The sequence below is a fragment of the Mobula hypostoma genome, chromosome 2 (genome assembly GCF_963921235.1).
Source record: "Mobula hypostoma chromosome 2, sMobHyp1.1, whole genome shotgun sequence".
Lineage (NCBI taxonomy): Eukaryota > Metazoa > Chordata > Chondrichthyes > Myliobatiformes > Myliobatidae > Mobula > Mobula hypostoma.
The window spans coordinates 219,030,866-219,050,814 of NC_086098.1; the positions used below are offsets into that span (position 1 = coordinate 219,030,866).

Here is a 19,949-nt window from a genome sequence, read left to right on the forward strand (position 1 = left end):
CAATTGGGAGGAAGTACATGGATGATTCAAAGAGAAAGCCAAATCAATATATGTAGGAGGAAAGAATGGAATGTTTGCTGAGAGAATTCAATGAAGTGGGGTGAAAAAATATAAGCATTGAATAATCAGGTCATTTGGTCCATTTCTCTGCTTTAATTTCCAAATTTGACCATTTATTAGTAAATGTGTAAAACACGTCAGAGTCACTATGTTTCATAGTGCCAAACTAAATTCCACAGCAGATACTACCTTGTTAATTTGAATGATTGGAGACATCAGTCTCTTTGCAATGCACTTTTCCAAATGTATAAGGCATAGAAGTATATTTCTAGGGCCATTCTTCCAACATTGGTGAAGTCAAACTCTACACAAAAAAGGTCACACATTCATTCTGTTTTACTTTGAAGACGAAGTTGGCAGCATATTGGTTCAGCTGTTTATGGGAATGCCAATAATATTCTGCTGCCCTTCATAGCCTCAGCTTTACAGTTTTTACAAAGCAGTTGTACTTCAAACAGTGGACCCTCCCTGTCCCTGCTTCCATTTTGCATCACAAGTAGAGACTTGCTGTTGTTTTAATTGACTATAAGACCCATTCCCCCCCTTAAAGTCATTACAATTACAGTTCCCTTGTCAGGAATTCAAGACATTGTGAATTGATGCAGAAATGATAAATGAAGTATGAATATTAATTGCATATAAAATGAGTAGTGGTGCAAATTGTCATGAGCAACAACATGGGAAGTCCTGTTGTACAAGTTTAAAAGTGTTGTTCAGGAGATGAGTTTGATCATGAATTCTGCCAATTTTTAATGTTGAAATAAATGAACTCAAAAAACTCATGCAACTGAGAGATATATTGAATCTAATCTAATCTAATCTCTATTGCTCTGGAAGCTGGAGTAGAGATCACCTGCCTTGGTCACAGGTGAAGACCTTCAGAGAGAACTGGTAATATGAAGACCATCAATTGGGTGGCCAAGTAGCTCACTGCAGTAACATCCTGGTAAATATGCACTGCACTCTGCCTGAGAGGCTGGTAAATGCAGAGTTCTCACAATGGTTAAGAAATATCTAAACGAGCACTTGAAATACCAAGGAATAGTAGACTGGAGACCTAGATAAGTATAGATGGATACTTCATCAGCGACATGAGTGAGGTGGGCTGAGACACTTGTTTCTCTCCAGCCTGACTCCATGATTCCATGATGCTAGGTTAATTGAAAAAGAACCATATCTGATTCAAGAACATGTGCAAAATTAGACTGCAACTGACTGGAACACATCTTTCACCTATTGAAGCTGATGGATCCAGATATTCTCCAGTTTGCCAACAAACAATCAATCAAAGCTTATTTTCTGGCTGTACTATGATTAGTCAGCACTCTTCTGCACCAGCCCAACCAACTGACACTCTCCATCCACATTCCCAATAATTATTTTTCATATTTAGAAATACAGCACAGTATCAGTCTATTCCAGCTCAATGGCCCCAAGAGACTCTGCATACATTATTCTCCACAACTTCTGCCATCTTCAATGAGATTCTACCACCAAACACACCTTCACCACCCCTCCCACTCTCTACTTTTTGCAAGGATTGCTCCCTCCACGATTCCCTTGTCCATTTGCCCCTCCCACTAACCTCCCACCTGGCAAATATCCCTGAAGGTGACAGATATGCTACACTTGCTCATTTACCTTCTCTCTTATCTTCATTCAGGGTCCTAAGTAGTCTTTTCAGGTGAGGCAACAGTTCACCTGTGTATCTGTGGTGTTGTCTATTGTAATCCATGCTACCAATGTGGCCTCCTCTACAATGGTGAGACCTGTCGTAAGTTGGGAGACCGCTTTATCAAGAATCTCCGCTCCATCTGCCGAAAGCAGTATCTCCCAGCGGCCAACCATTTTCATTCTTATCTCCATTAACATTTTGGTCCATGGCCTCCTCTTTTGCCATGATAATAGCACTCTCAGAATGACAGGGTAACACCTCATACTCCATCTAGGTGGCCTCCAACCTAATAGCATAAAGACAGTGGCGGTGACAGAGATTTTTTCTTGCTGGTGCTACAGTGGGGCTGAATTATTCAGTGACGGTGCTGAATGACCCCTTATGGCAGGGGTCCTACACCTTTTTTGCTCTGTGGACCGGTTTAATGTTGACAATATTCTTGCAGACTGTCTGACCGGGGGGGGGTGGCCAACGGACAAGAGCGGCAGTCAAATACGTTGTGTTTACTCCATGACCATGAAGCTTTGCGCAGGCACCTATGTGCACATGCGTGTACGTGCCCATTTTTTTCTACAAATGTTTTTGGCAATTCTGTTCAGTGAAACTACACTGTACGTACATTATTTCTACTCTATATTGGCTGTGTATTTATCATATAATTCCTGCTTTTACTTTATGTTAGTGTTATTTCAGGTTTTATGTAACACAGCGCATGAATATAGTGATTAGTCAATTATAAGGCACTTATAAGTCAATAGCATCATAATATTTTAAGTAACGTTTGGATATTAAAAACACAGCACATATTTTCCCCGTATGAACATATAAAATCATTGCAACACACCAATATGGCTGAATCAGTGGAAGCCCTGGGCTTGTTTCCCTAAAACAAGACGGTGCCATCGAGGGGTGATGGGAGACAGCAATACTCCTTATGTCCAGTCTATTCCGCAAATTAGTTTTCGTTGCATTCATTGCAGAAAAGCCCGCTTTGCAGAGATATGTTGGAAATGGAAGCAACATTTTCAGTGATTTCATGGCTATCTCAGGATATTTAGCCTTGATTTTGATCCGGAATGCCGGCAGAGATGTTATGTCAAACATACTTTTCTGCCTGCCGTCATTTGCAAGCTCGAGGAGTTGATCTTCTTCCCGTGCTGACATGGATGACGCACGGGTAATGACCTCGTGTGCGTTCAAGTTCAACAGTGCGTGACAGGGAATGAGGAAAGGTGCAGCTGACCAAATCATATCTGTAGCCCCCCCCCCGGCCACCCTCAGGGTTGCTCGGCTTGCTGTCGTCTAGGGAAACAGCCTCGGCTCTGCCAAACTGGATAATTCGTTTGTGTGGATGCTGTGTGAGGTACCCCACCCAGCCCAAATAACAGACACCAGATGCAATTAAATGATTTACAGTTTATAGGTATTACTGGAACTATATAATTAAAAGAGAATAAAATATAGAAGGAAAATAAAAGGCGCCACACTTATCAAAGTTCAATCTCTTCATGCACAAAAACCGTTGGAGCTCAAGGACCTTCTTCTTCACCCTGCGACCCCCTCGGACCACCTCGACCGGCCGCCTGGGACCAACAACGGTGGTCGACCAGACGCTCCACACGAGTCCGTCTCCGTCTCCTCGCCGAACGTCCCACTCAGGGTCCGACCCCGTTAGCAGACTCACAGCACCTCGTCCATCCTCTGTCTCGCTCTCCCGCCTTCTGCCCCAAAACCCCGCGCATACAGTATCTTCAAATACACCAAAACCATAACAACTATCCCAATTGGTTAATAGCACTCTCTTATCAGACTCTAAAGCAAAAACAAACTGTTAGCGCAAACTTTCTCAGTGTTTAACACAACAAAGCCTCATTCCCCAGATTAACATAACAAAGACGCCATTTTAATTAGCCTCTGCAGTAACATAAAAATCGAAACCCCCTTACATATCGTTTCCTCGCAGCCCAGTAGCACATGCTTTGCTGCCGGGTACCGGTCCGTGGCCTGGTGGTTGGGGACCGCTGCCCTATGGTAATATGTATGTGTAAGGCCAGACGTGAGGGGTTTAAAAGTCAGTTTCAAGTATTATGTGCCTACTATAAATGCCTCTGTTGATTCACAAGCAACAGCAATTGATAAATATAATATTGAAGTGAACTGTGACAGTGTCAACAGCATCGGAAACAACCCGGGCTACAAAGAGCATAAACAAACAAACCAACAGAGCATCCAATCCACAGTACACAACGTGAATCATGCACCAATCCCGCAATCAACGTCAAATGCATGCTTTTCAACTGAAAAATACAACACTAACCCAGAATGTCCACTGCTATTCGCATTACATAGACAGACAATGCCAAAAGATACACTGTTATTAAAGTCAAATAAGGCAAAAACAGATGCAAGGCTTTACCAGGAGTTGGACAAATCGTACTCTGACCATGCAATATCTCAATTAATTCGGCTACTGAATTTAAAACAAAAATCAACAGAATCACCGCTTAATAGGCAGTAGGCTTAATAGCAGTAAATGTAATAGTTTAGGATTTGCAGGAAACATAAGGACTATGGGGTATCTACCACAAAGTAATAATTATAATCAGCATTTGTCTTGGCACAAATTTTTAAAAAATCAACTGTGCTCACCATTGATGTTTTCAGAGAAGCACAATCCATCTGTTGTTGTGATTGGTGGTGAAAGCATCAATGATTTTCTGGATGTCAAGTGCTTTGGTCCTCCGGCTGTTCATGGCCAACAGGGCCAAGTTGCTGTTCCGAGCATCGCCGCTGCTATTCCTTAGGTAGTTTTTGAGGCATCTGAGGCAACAGAAACTTCATTTGCACGAGGCAGATGTCACAGGTAGAGTCAGTGAAATGCAGATTAGTTTGTATAAATCCATAAATGCATTGCGGTAGGGTCTCATTGGAGCTAGAAATTCCACTGTGTCATTCACTGTCTGTCCTTGCTAGAGACTCAACCACAGCTCTCATATACTCACAATTGTCTTGGACAATCTTTGCATGTCTTTTGTCAAGCATATTTCCCAATCTTGAACCATCTTGTTTTCTCAATCTGAATTCGGCCCATGTCTCCATAGCAAACTTATGAGCTCCATAGCACTTACACGGTGGGTTTTGAAAGCTGTTGTAGCTTTCCACCAGTTGCGGTAACCGGTGACAGTGAAGGTAGACTCAGAATGGGACCCATGTCCTCCACACAGGAAATGTGTGCATGTGAAGCAGAACGTAGTATCTTTCATGATCAAATATTCAGCCACAAATAAAACTCCTTTGCTGATTGCCAAACTTTTGCGAGCAGCAAAAAATACTTTTTCAATGCTGGCCGATGGGGTCCTTCCTCAGGCTGCTGGCTAACGTCACTAACAGTATTCCCACTAGCACTTAGAGCAGCTTCATCCATGTTCTCTTCCGAATCCCACTCCATTTCTTGTTCCTCTACTTTGCCCTCATAGTCCTGCAATGAACTGCTGTCGTCCTCATCTCCACTTACTTCTTTCTGCATGTCACTTACAATTAAGACAGGCTCAGGCTGTGGCACCACTGATTGCTGTGGATGAGGTCGTTTTCTCACTAAAAATCGATCCATTTTTCACGCCACCAAAATAATGCACGTGCCAGGCCGACGCTAGCTTGTAAAAGCACTGTGTGTGTGTGTTTGTGTGTGATCCATTAGTCTCGCAAGACCATGGATCTGCGCCTGGATGTGTACTATCAATCGCTCGTGTGAGTGAGAGTGAGTGACATCACCACCTTAAGTGATCTTAGATCAGCTTAACTGATCTGAGGACAGCAACGGCAAGACATTGACAACAAACAAATAAGCAGAAGTGTAGAGTGCATCTGACAGAGTTCATAAATTTATTGCTGCGTGGGTGCTATGGTAATTGGGGGCGCTGTTTCACTAGATCAACTAGAGAAACAAGCTGTATAGCTATCCAGAGAAAGCAAAGCAGCTGCAATTTGTATGTGAAATTTCAGTTAATTTCTTGGTGGTGCTACGCTGGTGCTATTGCAATTTCTGCTGGGGCTATAGCACCAGCTACCACCACCTTAGCACCGCCCCTGCATAAAGATCAATTTCACCTTCCGGTAAACATTTTTTCCCTCCACTTTCTCTCTTCTATTCTCCACTCTGACCTCTTACCTCTTCCTCTCACCTGCCTATCAGCTCATCCTGTTCCCTTCCTTCTTTTCCAGGTCTTTACCTTTCCCACCCACCTGGCTTCTCTTATCATACCCATCTTTTTTCATCTGGCATCTTCTCCCTTTCTTTCCAGTCTTGAACAAGGGGTTCAGTCAGCAACATTGACTATATATTCATCTCCATAAATGCTGATTGACTGGAGTTCCTCCTGCATTTTGTGTGTATAGCCATTGTCCTTCAGTTCTATTACTCTCCCTCGTACCTTACCATAGTGAAGCTCCTACACTGGCCTGAGTTTCCAAAATACATCACCTCGGTTGTATCTGTATTGAAATCCATTTTCCACTACTTGGCCCACTTTCCAAATCAATCAAGATCCCCCTCTAATCTATGGTCCATATGCCTCTATCTTCCTTTTTCACTATAAATAATATTATGTCATTTTCAAAGTTAGTGATTTAAACTTGTGCATTCACAACCAAATCATTTCTATAAATAGTGATTAACTGGGTCTAAAAGCTGAACCCTGTAGCATACTTCTAGTCACTGGCCTTCATTCAGAGAAACAACCTTCAACCAACACCCTTCCTATTTCCAGGCTAATTTTGAATCCAATACTGAGGTCTGGCTGACTAACCTGTAGTTCCCTGACTTGTCTTTCTGCATTTCTTAAACAGCAGAGTGACTGTAACAACTTTCTAATCTTTGGGCATTTCACCAGTGGCTAAAGTATTCTTATTATAGTATACTATATACATACCTTCTATCAATCTTCGGCTGCTATTTGTTAAGTAGGTACTGTGCACAATCCTGATTTGATGGAGACAGACTTGAGAAGCACGGTGGAACATCTGGAGAAACTTCTGAAATGCCTGCTTCGCAGCCATTGCTACTATGCGATCGAGAATCTCCAGAGGGGAATGCCCTAAGTCCTCGGCTTTGACTACTGCCTGTTGCCGGGGCTGGGGTCGAAGCGCTCAGCAGAGATGATGCTTGGTGCTCAGTGACGGAGGCTCGAAGTTTTCGAACAGACTCAAGAGTCGGCTGTCGTCGGGTGCTTCCAGGCTGCTGCATCGGCAAGTTTGCAATGCTGGAGGGTCATGGCAGGAAGAGAGTTTCTCTTCCTTCTACCATCAGCGTGAGATGATGGGACTTTCAAGAGACTTTGAGACTTTTTTTTACCATGCCCATTGTTTGTTTATCAATTTACGGTATTGCTTTGCACTGTTGTAACTATACATTAAAATTATGTGTTTTTTGTCAGTTTTTTAGTCTTGGTTTGTCTTGTGTTTCTGTGATACCATTCTGGAGGAACATTGTATCATTTCTTAATGCATGCATTACTAAATGACAATAAAAGAGGACTGCGTGTCTTCAAACAAATAGTCTTCAATTTCCTGTGTTTGAAACTGCAGTTCCCCAATATGGGCCAGAGGAAATTTTTGTGCAGATCTTTTTAATTCATGTGTACACTTTGCAAAGAAATTAATAAGCTATTAAGCTGTTTACCATGTCAGAGGATGAAGTCTTTCTGGATAGTGAGGAACAACGAACAGAATATGTGCTAAATGAAGACGGAATCATCTACAATGGCAGTTGTTACCAGATTGATGGTCGCTCATGGTACTTTGGACAGGTATGTGAAATCCTGAATCAATCCTGTATTGCAATCTGATTATTCAGTGAGGTACTTGCATTCATGTGAACTTCATTTATTCATCACTGTTCCTCTCTTGACTCTCATTGCCTCCTGATCTAACAATGATTCAAGCTCATTCTTGGAGGCCTTAAACTCCTCAATTCTTTCCCAATCATCTACATCCTTTGGTACACTAATTTAAAGCTATGTATTTGACCATTCTTGTGCTCTCTGTTCCAATTATTCAACATAGTGTCAGTTTTCTGTCTACTCCTGTGAATATTTTACTACTTTAGAAGTGCAACCCGTGTAAACTATCATTTTTCAGATGAATGAGTTCCAGTTGGATGTTGGAGGGCTCTGGAACCATTCAACACTAGAGCAACACTAAAAATACTCAAACCTCTTGCTGAACAAGTGTCATTTATCTTGGAATATTTGTAGCTCAAATCCTGCAGCAAATGTCAGCTTCCTACCAAGGATTCCAAACCGAAGATGAATGCTCTGAAAGTTAATGTAAAAACTCACAAGTAAAAACTCATAATTTATTTTGTTCCACTGTTAAATATCCTATGTCAGCAGGATTGGCTGACAGAAAATGAATCAATTGTTTTATTCCCCCAGTGTTGCATTAAAAAAAATTCATACAGTACAGATGAAGAGCACTCACCCAAACCCTTTGCCAATTATTACCCAATTAGTTTTGAATTCTTTCCCAGCAGCCTATCAGGAGTGTAATCCAAATGTTAACAATGTTTTCCTTTACATTATTCTACTTCTTCGACCAATCACCTTATCTCTGGCCTCACTTTAATGATCAAGAAACATCCTTTTGATAAACCGCATTGGTATAAACACCACTCAAGGGACTCCCTCAATGTAAATGTTCTAAAAGAAACATCACTAAACCTCCAGCTAATTAATTTAACTGTAATCAGTTACCAATGGAAGCGTTCTTCAAAGTTTACACCCTCTCCAAAATGTTCTCATTCTTCCCAAAGTGTGAGCCACCTGTTATATGCAATTCTTTGACTTTTTTTTCTATGCCTTAGCAGAGACAATACAACATGGAACAGTATAGCACAGAAACAGGCCTTTCAGCCCACAATATTGTGCTGAACCAAATAAAGAAATCAAGAACACCGAAACACTAATCCCTCCTACCTACACAATTTCCATATCCCCCCATCTTCCTCACATTCATGTGGCTATCCAAATGCATTTTAAAAGCCTCCAATGCATTTGCCTCTATACCACCATAGCGGGCAGTGCATTCTAGGCATCCACCACTCTTTAAATAAAAATTTACCCCTCACATCCCCTTTGAATCTACTCCCTCAAGTATTAGACATTTCAATACTAGGAAACAGATACTCCTTGTCTACTCTATCTATACCTCTCATAATCTTATAAACCTCTGTCAGATCTCCCCTCAGCCTCCACTATTCCAGAGAAAACAACCCAAGTATATTCAGTCTCTCATTAGACACATGCTCTCTAAGCCAGGCAGCATCCTGCTAAACATCCTCTGCACCCTCTCCAAATCCTCAACATCATTCCTGCAGTTGGGCAAATTGAACTGTATGCAATACTCCAGATGTGACCTAACCAGAGTTGTATAAAGTTGCAACATAACCTCTTGACTTTTGAACTCAGTGCCTCGACTAATAAAAGCAAACACCTCATAAGCCTTCTTAACCACCTTATCAAGCTGTGTAGCCACTATCAAGAAACTAAGAACTTGAATTCCAAGATCTCTCTGTTCAGCAATGCTGTTAACGATTTTGCACATAATAGTATATTGTCTCTTTGAATTTGCCCTACCAAGGTGCAACACCTCACATTTATATGGGTTAAACACCATCTGCCATTTCTCTGCCCGTATCTGCAGCTGATCTTTATTGCACTGTGTTCTTTGCCAGTCTTCCATGCTATCTACAATTCCACGAATTTTGGTATCATCAGCACACTTGTCAGCCCACACATCTACATTTTCATCCATAAATAAGTCAAGTTTTCATTGACTAGAAATTGGATTCTATAGCACCTCAGTTTTTTGTGGTATTCAAACCACATTCCATGGAAATGAAGACAAATGGATTTGTGGACTTACTTTATTAACTGCAAAATCTGCACTGTTATTTAAGATGCCTCTATTTACCTATTGCATGGTGCATCATGATCCTTAGATGACACAAGATTATCCACTGTCAATTTACCACTTCCAAATGCTTCAGCCATACCTGCATGACCCATATAGTCCACAAGCTTCTCATGCAGGAGCAGGTTCTCAGTGCATCCATGAGGTTAGATATGCTTTTACATTGCTCTTGTTCTCCCTCCAGTTTCTCCAGGTTATAGACTTTCCACCATCATACTTACCTTCACACTTCCGTATATGGTATGCAAATTTGTCCCCAGAATAATTTTCAATTTATCCAGAAACTGCAACTGAGCTTAGGATGATTGCCCAGTCATTGACAACTTGGCTGACATTGTTGGCACCCTGGTTTTCCCCATCCCATGATAACATTGCCGGTTGCTTCAAAAAGGCTGAATTACAAGTAGTTCAATTTGCAGTGAAAGCTAGTCAAGTGAGCATCTATTTTGGATTCCACCAACGGTATGATAACAAGAGTTACTAAAGCAAACATGTACATTGATAGGAATGTCAGCAAGAGAAAATAAACACTGAGAGGATCATTTGGACAAAATGAATATTGTAAAAAACAATTCAAAGTGGAGCACATATATTGTCAAAGATAGAAATGATCATTCACTTGAGCAAGGGAGCAGCCTTGAAACTTCTGCATACTCCCTTTTTTTCTTTGAATGATATAAGTTGGAGAGCTTCAGAAATCGAGAATGCTCAACTCGTAAAGATTTATGCTTTGGGCTTTTAGACAAGTGTTGAGATAAGAGTGATTGTTATGTTCAGAGATACTGGTAAAATGGGTCAGAAGTCCTGCTACACTACAGCTAATGGATGAGGTAAATGGTTGTAACCCAGGGGCTGCCATCTTTGCAGTCCCTTCAGACTTCAGTGGCAGAAAAGGGCAGGTAGGCATTGTATTTTATTGTGGCAAGATGACCCCCAAGAGATGCCCATCGTCAAAAAGGGCCTGATTGAGGTCTGGAGTAGGATTGATGATTATCTGTTTTTGGTGGGGGGATGATGAGGGTGGTAGTGGGGAGAAGAGGACAGAAACATAAACAGAATCAAAATCAGGTTTATTATCACCAGCATGTGACGTGAAAATTGTTAACTTAGCAGCAGCAGTTCAATACAATGCATAATCTAGCAGAGAAAAAATAAATAAAATAATAATAATAATAAATAAACAAGTAAATCAATTACATATATTGAATAGATTTTTAAAAAGTGCAAAAACAGACATACTGTAGATTAAAAAAGTGAGGTGGTCCAAAAATTCAATGTCCATTTAGGAATTGGATTGCAGAGGGGAAGAAGATGTTCCTTAATCGCCGGGTGTGTGCCTTCAGACTTCTGTACCTCCTACCTGATGGTAACAGTGAGAAAAGTACATGCCCTGGGTGCTGGAGGTCCTTAATAATCGATGCTGTCTTTCTGAGACATAAATCAAGTAAATGGCCATTTTAATTTTACACTGGAAGAACATCACTGAATATTTCAACAACTAAACAGCAACCTGTTCTGAAGATTAACCGTCATTCTTATTACTGCACTTTTAATAATTTTACAAAAAATTATTCTCACTGCGCATTTTCAAAGTGTTCTCAGAAATATCAAAATGCTTTTGCATTTCAGTTTGAAGAAAATATTGTGGATATCTGCCTTATGATATTGGATAAAAACATCAAATGCCAGCAAAATCCAGCAAAGGATTATATACGCAGAAATGATCCCGTTTATATCAGTAGAGTTGTGACAGCTATGGTGAGTGTTGAACTAGTATTCGTAAGAATAGTATTTGCAAGAATAAAGGTGTGGATAACTTGTGATAGGTCCAACTGTGGTCTGTTTTTGTTCAGTCGCATGCTCACCTCTGTAATCTGAATAGGGTTCATGAAGTTGATGCCACCTTCCCTCATTTCTATAGACTCTGTGCCCATCTCCTGAGTAAAAGCAGATGCAAAATTATTTTAAGATCTCCCTCATCTCTTTTGGCTCCACACATGGATTACCATACTGATCTTCCAGAGGACCAATTTTGTCTCTTGCAATCCTTTTGCTCTTAGCATATCTGTAGAATCCCTTAAGATTTTCCTTCACCTTGTCTGCTAGGGAAACCTCACGTCTTCTTTCAGCCTTCCTGATTTCTTTCTTAAGTGTTCTCTTCCATTTCTTACACTTCATAAGCATTTCATTTCTTCCTTCATGCCTATACCTGCTAGGCACCTCCTTTTTTTCCTGAACCAAGGCCTCATTATCTCTTGAAAACTAAGGCTCCCTACACTTGTTATCTTTACCTTTTATTCTGACAGACAAATACAAGATTGTGTTTTCAAAATTTCACTACCAAGTACATCTTTGCCAGAAAACAGCCTGCTGAAATCCACACTTGACAGATCCTTTCTGATACCATCAAAATTAGGCTTTCTCCAATTTAGAATCACTACCCGTGGACCAGACCCATCTTTTTGCAAATTTACTTTGAACCTAGTGGCATTGTGATCACTAGATGCGAAGTGTTTCTCTACATTCAGTAATAGCAGATCAAGTTTCACACAATCTCTTATTGGGACTTTTACATACTGTTGAAGGAAACTTACTGAACACATTTAACAAACTCTGTCTCAACTAGTCCTTTTACTGTATGGGAGTCCTAGGCAATATGTGGAAAGTTAAAATCACCTACAATAACAACCTTATGTTTCTTGCAACAGTCTACAATCTCACTACAAATTTGCTCCTCTAAATCCCTCAGACTCTTGGGTGGGTTGTGATATAGCCCCATTAACATGGTCACATTTTTCTTATCTCTCAGTTCCACCCATAATGCCTCACCGGAAGAGTTCTCCAGTCTATCCTGACTGAGCACTGCTCTGAGTAGTAACACCACCCCATCTCCTTTAATCCCATCTGTTCTGTCACGTTTAAAATAATGGAACTCAGAATACTGAGTTGCCAGTCCTGCCCTTCCTGCAACCAAGTCTCAGTAATGGCCACAAAATCATAATTCCAGGTTTTGATCCATGCCCTGAGCTCATCCACCTTTTGTACGATACTTCTTATATTGAAATATATACAGCTCAGGACATTTGTCACACCATGCTCAACCTTTTGATTTCAGTCTTTATCTGAGATCTTACCAATATCTGTCTCCACGACCTCTTCACTAACTGTTCTAGCACTCTGGTTCCCATCCCCCTGCAACTCAAATTTAAACCCCACTAGCTAGGATAGTGCCGCACCGTGGGGATATTCATGCTAGGATATTAGTCCCCTTCCAGTTCAATTGCAACCCGTCCCTTCTGTACAGGTCCCACCTTCCCCCATTTTTTCTTTTTGTATTTGCACAATTTTTGGTATGTTTTTTCTACAAATTGGTTATTTGTCTGTCCTGTTGGGTGCAGTCTTTTTTTGACTCTATTGTGTCTCTTGTACCTACAGTGATTGAACAGAAGAAAATGAATTTCAGGTTTGTACGTATATGGTGACATATGTGTACCTTGATAATAAATTTACTTTGAGCTTTGAACTTTGAGTTACAAAGGAAGAAAACAATAAAGTTTATAGAGGATGATGTGCTTTTCATGTTCGAAGGGATGTGGGAAAGTCTGACATCTTCAATGTAAGAAATGTTCAATGATAAAGTGGAATGCAATAACTTATGAATACACCCTTCAGGTGGAGCTTTCATATGACAGATACATCATTCATCCTTTTTCAGATAAATTCTGCTGATGACAAAGGGGTACTTACTGGCAAATGGAGTGAGCCATATACTGGAGGGGTGTACCCTTGGTCATGGAATGGAAGTGTTGCAATTCTCCATCAGTGGTATAAGAAAGGCCGTTGGCCAGTTCACTACGGACAGTGTTGGGTGTTTGCAGCAGTGGCCTGCACAGGTGAGGATTTTATTCTGAAATTGAATTGATTTCTAAACTTCCTTTTGGAAGGTGAGAGTGACTAGTGACAGGAACACAAGTAACTACACAAGCTTCATTGAATGTAAACAAAAGGAAAGAAAGTGGGGGCAAACAGGGGCCTCTTGAAAAGAGAGACAATTATTAATAATGTGAACAAGTAATTGGAACAGCAAGTTTGGAGCAGCACAGTGACACACAGCAGCACTACTACGTCACAGCTCCAGTAAAATGGATGCTGTCCGTGTGCAAAGTTTGCACATACTCTCTCTGACTGTATGGGGTTTCTTCATGTGCTCCATTTTCTTCTCACATTACAAAGGCAACTGGAGAAGATTCTTAGAGGCAGGATTTCTGAAAACTTGGAGAAACAAGGGTAGTCAGTACGGCTTTGTGAAGGATAGCTTGATTGAATTCTTTGAGGATATGACAAGCACATTGATGAAGATAGAGCAGTGGATGTGGTGTGTATGTATTTTAGTAAGGCGTTTTATAAGCTTCCCTTTGGTAGGCTCAGTCAGAAAGTCAGGAGGCATGCGATCCAAACGTGGCTGCATGGATTCAGAACACGCCTGCTCATAGAAGATAGAGGGTGGTAGTACGTACAGCATATACTGCCTGGAGGTTAGCTGCCAGTAGTGTTCTGCAGGAATCTGTTCTGGGAGCCTTGCTTTAAAGGTGAACCCACAGAAAGCATCTAGCCTGGACGATGTACCTGACCAAGTACTGAAGACTTTTGCTAATCAACTGGCTGGAGTGTTTACTAACATCTTCAAACTCTTGCTTCTGCAGACTGAGGTCCCAACCTGCTTCATGCAGGCTTCAAACATACTGGTACCCAAGAAGAACAAGGTAGCCCGCCTCAATGACTACCTTCCAGTTGTACTTACATCAGTGTGATGAAGTGCTTTGAGAGGCTGGTTATGAAATATATAAACTCCTGCCTGAGGATCTGCTCAAATGTTAACTCTGCTATAACAAGTCATCAGCAAATGCCACTTCATTGGCTCTTCACTCAGCTCTGGAACACGTAGAGCATGAAGCTGCATACCTCGGAATGCTCTATGAGTTCAAGTTTAATTACCAATCAGCTATACACATGAATACAGCCAAATGAAGCAGCTTTATAACCATATAACAATTACAGCACGGAAGCAGGCCATCTCGGCCCTTCTAGTCCATGCCGAACTCTTACTCTCACCTAGTCTCACCAACCTGCCCTCAGCCCATAACCCTCCATTCCTTTCCTGTCCATATAGCTGTCCAATTTAACTTTAAACAACAACATCGAACCTGCCTCAACCACTTCTGCTGGAAACTCGTTCCACACAGCTACCATTCTCTGAGTAAAGAAGTGCCCCCTCATGTTACCCCTAAACATTTGCCCTTTAACTCTCAACTCATGTCCTGTTGTTTGAATCTCCCCCACTTTCAATGGAAAAAGCCTATCCATGTCAACTCTATCTATCCCCCTCATAATTTTAAATACCTCTATCAAGTCTCCCCTCAACCTTCTACGTTCCAAAGAATAAAGACCCAACTTGTTCAACCTTTCTCTGTAACTTAGGTGATGAAACCCAGATAATATTCTAGTAAATCTTCTCTTTATTCTCTCTATTTTGTTGACATCTTTCCTATAATTCGCTGAAGAAAACTGTACACAATATTCCAAATTTGGCCTCACCAATGCCTTGTACAATTTTAACATTACATCCCAACTCCTATACTCAATGCTTTGATTTATAAAGGCCAGCATACCAGAAGCTTTCTTTACCACCCTATCCACATGAGATTCCACCTTCAGAGAACTATGCACCATTATTCCTAGATCCCTCTGTTCTACTGCATTCTTCAATGCCCTACCATTTACCATGTATGTCCTATTTTGATTAGTCCTACCAAAATGTAGCACCTCACATCGATCAGCATTAAACTCCATCTGCCATCTTTCAGCCCACTCTTCTAACTGGCCTAAATCTCTCTGCAGGCTTTGAAAACCTACTTCATTATCCACAATTCCACCTATCTTAGTATCATCCGTATATTTACTCATCCAATTTACCACCCCATCATCCAGATCATTAATGCACAAACCCCATTTCCAGAAGAGTTGGGATATTTCCCAAAATGCAATAAAAACAAAAATCTGTGATATGTTAATTCACGTGAACCTTTATTTAACTGACAAAAGTACAAAGAAAAGATTTTCAATAGTTTTACTGACCAACTTAATTGTATTCTGTAAACATACACAAATTTAGAATTTGCTGGCTGCAACACATTCAACAAAAGTTGGGACAGAGGCATGTTTACCATTGTGTTACATTACCTTTCCTTTTAATAACATTTTTTAATCGTTTTGGAACTGAGGATACTAATTGTAGTAGATTTGCAATTGGAAATTTTGTCCATTCCTGCTTGATATAAGACTTCAGCTGCTCAACAGTCCGTGGTCTCCGTTGTCTGATTCTCCTCTTCATGATGCGCCATACATTTTCAATAGGAGATAGATCTGGACTGGCAGAAGGCCAGTCAAGCACACGCACTCTATGTCTACAAAGCCACGCTGTTGTAGCCCGTGCAGAATGTGGTCTGGCATTGTCCTGCTGAAATAAGCATGGACGTCCCGGGAAGAGACGTCGCCTTGATGGCAACATCTGTCTCTCTCAAATCCTAATGTACACCTCAAGAGTCAATGGTACCTTCACATACATGCAACTCACCCATGCCGTGGGCACTGATGCACCCCCATACCATCACAGATGCTGGCTTTTGCACCTTTTGCTGATAACAACCTGGATGGTCCTTTTCATCTTTGGCACGGAGAACTCGACACCCATTTTTTCCGAAAACTAGCTGAAATGTGGACTCATCTGACCACAGCACACGGTTCCACAGTCTTTCGGTCCATCTGAGATGAGCTTGGGCCCAGAGAACTCGCCGGCATTTCTGCATAGAGTTGATGTATGGCTTCCTCCTTGTGTAATAGTTTCAAGTTGCACATCTGGATGCAGCGGCGGACTGTGTTGAGTGACAATGGTTTTCCAAAGTACTCCCGAGCCCAAGTGGCTATAATTGTCACAGTAGTATGACGGTTTCTCAGGCAGTGCCGCCTGAGGACTCGAAGATCACGCGCGTTCAACAGTGGTTTCCGACCTTGCCCTTTACACACTGAGATGTCTCTGAATTCTCTGAATCTTTTCACAATATTATGTACCGTAGATGTTGAAAGACCTAAATTCTCTGCAATCTTGCGTTGAGAAATGTTCCTTTTGAACTGACTAACAATTCTCTCACGAATTTTGGCACAAAGGGGTGAGCCACAACCCATCCTTGCTTGCAAAGACTGAGCCTTTGATGGACGCTACTTTTATACCTAGTTATGATACCTCACCTGCTACAAATTAGCCTGCTTAATGTGGAGTCTTCCAAACCAGTGTTACTTGAATATTCTGCGCACCTTTCAATCTTATTTTAACTCTGCCCCAACTTTTGTTGAGTGTGTTGCAGCCATCAAATTCTAAATTTGTGTATGTTTACAAAATACAACTAAGTTGGTCAGTAAAACTATTGAAAATCTTTTCTTTGTACTTTTGTCAGTTAAATAAAGGTTCACGTGAATTAACATATCAAAGATTTTTGTTTTTATTGCATTCTGGAGAATATCCCAACTTTTCTGGAAATGGGTTTTGTATATGACAAACAACATTGGACCCAGTACAGATCCCTGAGGCACACCACTAGTCACCGGCCTCCAATCTGATGAACAGTTATCCACCACTACACTCTGGCATCTCCCATACAGCCACTGCTGAATCCATTTTAATACTTCAATATTAATTCCTAACGATTGAACCTTCCTAACGAACCTTCCATGTGGAACCCTGTCAAAGGCCTTACTGAAGTCCATATAGACAACATCCACCGCTTTACCCTCGTCAACGTTCCTAGTAACCTCTTCAAAAAATTCAATAAGATTTGTCAACCATGACCTTCCACACACAAATCCATGTTGACTGTTCCTAATCAGACCCTGTCTATCCAGATAATTATATATACCATCTCTAAGAATACTTTCCATCAATTTACCCACCACTGACGTCAAACTCACAGGCCAATAATTGCTAGGTTTACTCTTAGAACCCTTTTTAAACAATGGAACAAAATGAGTAATACGCCAATCCTCCGGCACCATTCCCGTTTCTAATGACATTTTAAATATTTCTGTCAGAGCCCCTGCTATTTCCACACTAACTTCCCTCAAGGTCCTAGGGAATATCCTGTCAGGATCCAGAGACTTATCCACTTTTATATTCCTTAAAAGCGCCAGTACTTCATCTTCTTTAATCATCATAGTTTCCATAACTTCCCTACCTGTCTTCTTTATCTTACACAATTCAATATACTTCTCATTAGTGAATACCAAAGAAAAGAAATTGTTCTCTTTTGGCTCCACACATACCTCTGATTCTCTAAGGGACCAATTTTATCCCTCAGTATTCTTTTGCTATTAATATAACTGTAGAAACCCGTGGGATTTATTTTCACCTTACTTGCCAAAGCAACCTCATATCTTCTTTTAGCTTTTCTAATTTCTTTCTTTAGATTCTTTTTACATCCTTTATATTCCTCAAGCACCTCATTTACTCCCTGCTGCCTATATTTATTGTAGATATCTCTCTTTTTTCGAACCAAGTTTCCAATATCCCCTGAAAACCATGGCTCTCTGAAACTTTTAACCTTTCCTTTCAACCTAACAGGAATATAAAGATTCTGTACCCTCAAAATTTCACCTTTAAATGACCTCCATTTCTCTATTACATTCTTCCCATAAAACAAATTGTCCCAATCCACTCCTTCTAAGTCCTTTCGCATCTCCTCAAAGTTAGCCTTTCTCCCATCAAAAATCTCAACCCTGGGTCTAGACCTATCCTTCTCCATAATTATATTGAAACTAATGGCATTGTGATCACTGGACCCGAAGTGCTCCCCAACACAAACCTCCGTCACCTGATCTATCTCATTCCCCAACAGGAGGTCCAACACTGCCTCTTCTCTAGTTGGTACCTCTATGTATTGCTGCAAAAGACTATCCTGCACACATTTTACAAACTCCAAATCATCTAGCCCTTTTACAGTATGGATTTCCCAGTCTACGTGTGGAAAATTAAAATCTCCCACAATCATAATCTTGTGCTTCCTACAAATATCTGTTATCTCCTTACAAATTTGCTCCTCCAATTCTCGCTCCCCATTTGGAGGTCTATTTATAAACCCCCATAAGTGTTACTACACCTTTCCCATTTCTCAATTCCACCCAAATAGCCTCCCTAGATGAGCCCTCCAATCTATCCTGCCAGAGCACCGCTGTAATATTTTCTCTGACAAGCAATGCAACACCTCTCCCTCTTGTCCCTTCAATTCTATCACACCTGAAGCAATTAAATCCAGGAATACTTAGTTGCCAATTACATCCCTCCTGTAACCATGTTTCACTAATAGCTACCACATCATACTTCTAGGTATCAATCCATGCTTTAATCAATCCAGGTCTCTGGCACTGAGCCTGGCGCTGTTGTGCAGGACAGAAGGAGGGAGAAGAGGAATGTGGTAGTCATAGGGGATTCCATAGTCAGGGGAATGGACAGGAGATTCTGTGAGCCTGATAGAGATACCCGCATGGTGTGTCGCCTCCCAGGTGCCAGAGTACGGGATGTCTTGGATCAGGTCCTGAATAATCTGAAGGGGGAGGGTGAGCAGCCAGTAGTCTTCGTACATGTTGGTACCAATGACATAGATAGGACAAAGGAGGAGGTCCTGAAGGGACATTTCCAGGAGTTAGGAAGGAAGCTGAGAAGCAGGACCTCCAGGTTAGTAATCTCGGGATTCCTACCTGTACCACATGCTAGCGAGGGCAAGAATAGTAGGATCAGGCAGATGAATGTGTGGCTGAGAGACTGGTGCAGGGGGCAGGGCTTCAGATTCTTGGATAATTAGGATCACTTCTGGGGGAAGTATGACCTGTTCAAAATGGACAGGTTACTCCTGACCCCGAAAGGGACCAATATCCTGTCGGGAAAGTTTAATAGGAAGGGTTTAAACTAATTTGGCAGGGGGATGGGAACTGGAATGACAGAGTGGAGGAAGGGGAAAACAGAAATAAATCTAAGATAGTGAGCAGTAAAGATGTCAGGAAAGACAGGCAGGTGATGGGGCAAATTTGTAGCCATTGGGATGAGTTGCAGTGCAATAAAGTTGCAGTGAAATCAAAGCGAAAAGTACCAAATACTGGTCTTAAGGTGTTATACTTAAATGCACACAGCACAAGGAATAAG

At 41.2% G+C, this 19,949-nt stretch overlaps 1 protein-coding gene across 3 annotated transcripts in view; it reads left to right on the top strand.

Annotated features, from left to right (window-relative positions):
* LOC134336848 (protein-glutamine gamma-glutamyltransferase 2-like) overlaps positions 1-19,949 on the top strand; it is a 72,063-nt gene that overhangs the window by 13,648 nt on the left and 38,466 nt on the right. For all 3 annotated transcript variants that reach the window (XM_063031431.1, XM_063031448.1, XM_063031439.1), the window contains exons 4-6: positions 7,421-7,539; positions 11,333-11,461; positions 13,419-13,596. In XM_063031431.1, coding sequence (XP_062887501.1) covers positions 7,421-7,539; positions 11,333-11,461; positions 13,419-13,596 — 426 coding nt within the window. The remainder of the gene's footprint in view (positions 1-7,420; positions 7,540-11,332; positions 11,462-13,418; positions 13,597-19,949) is intronic.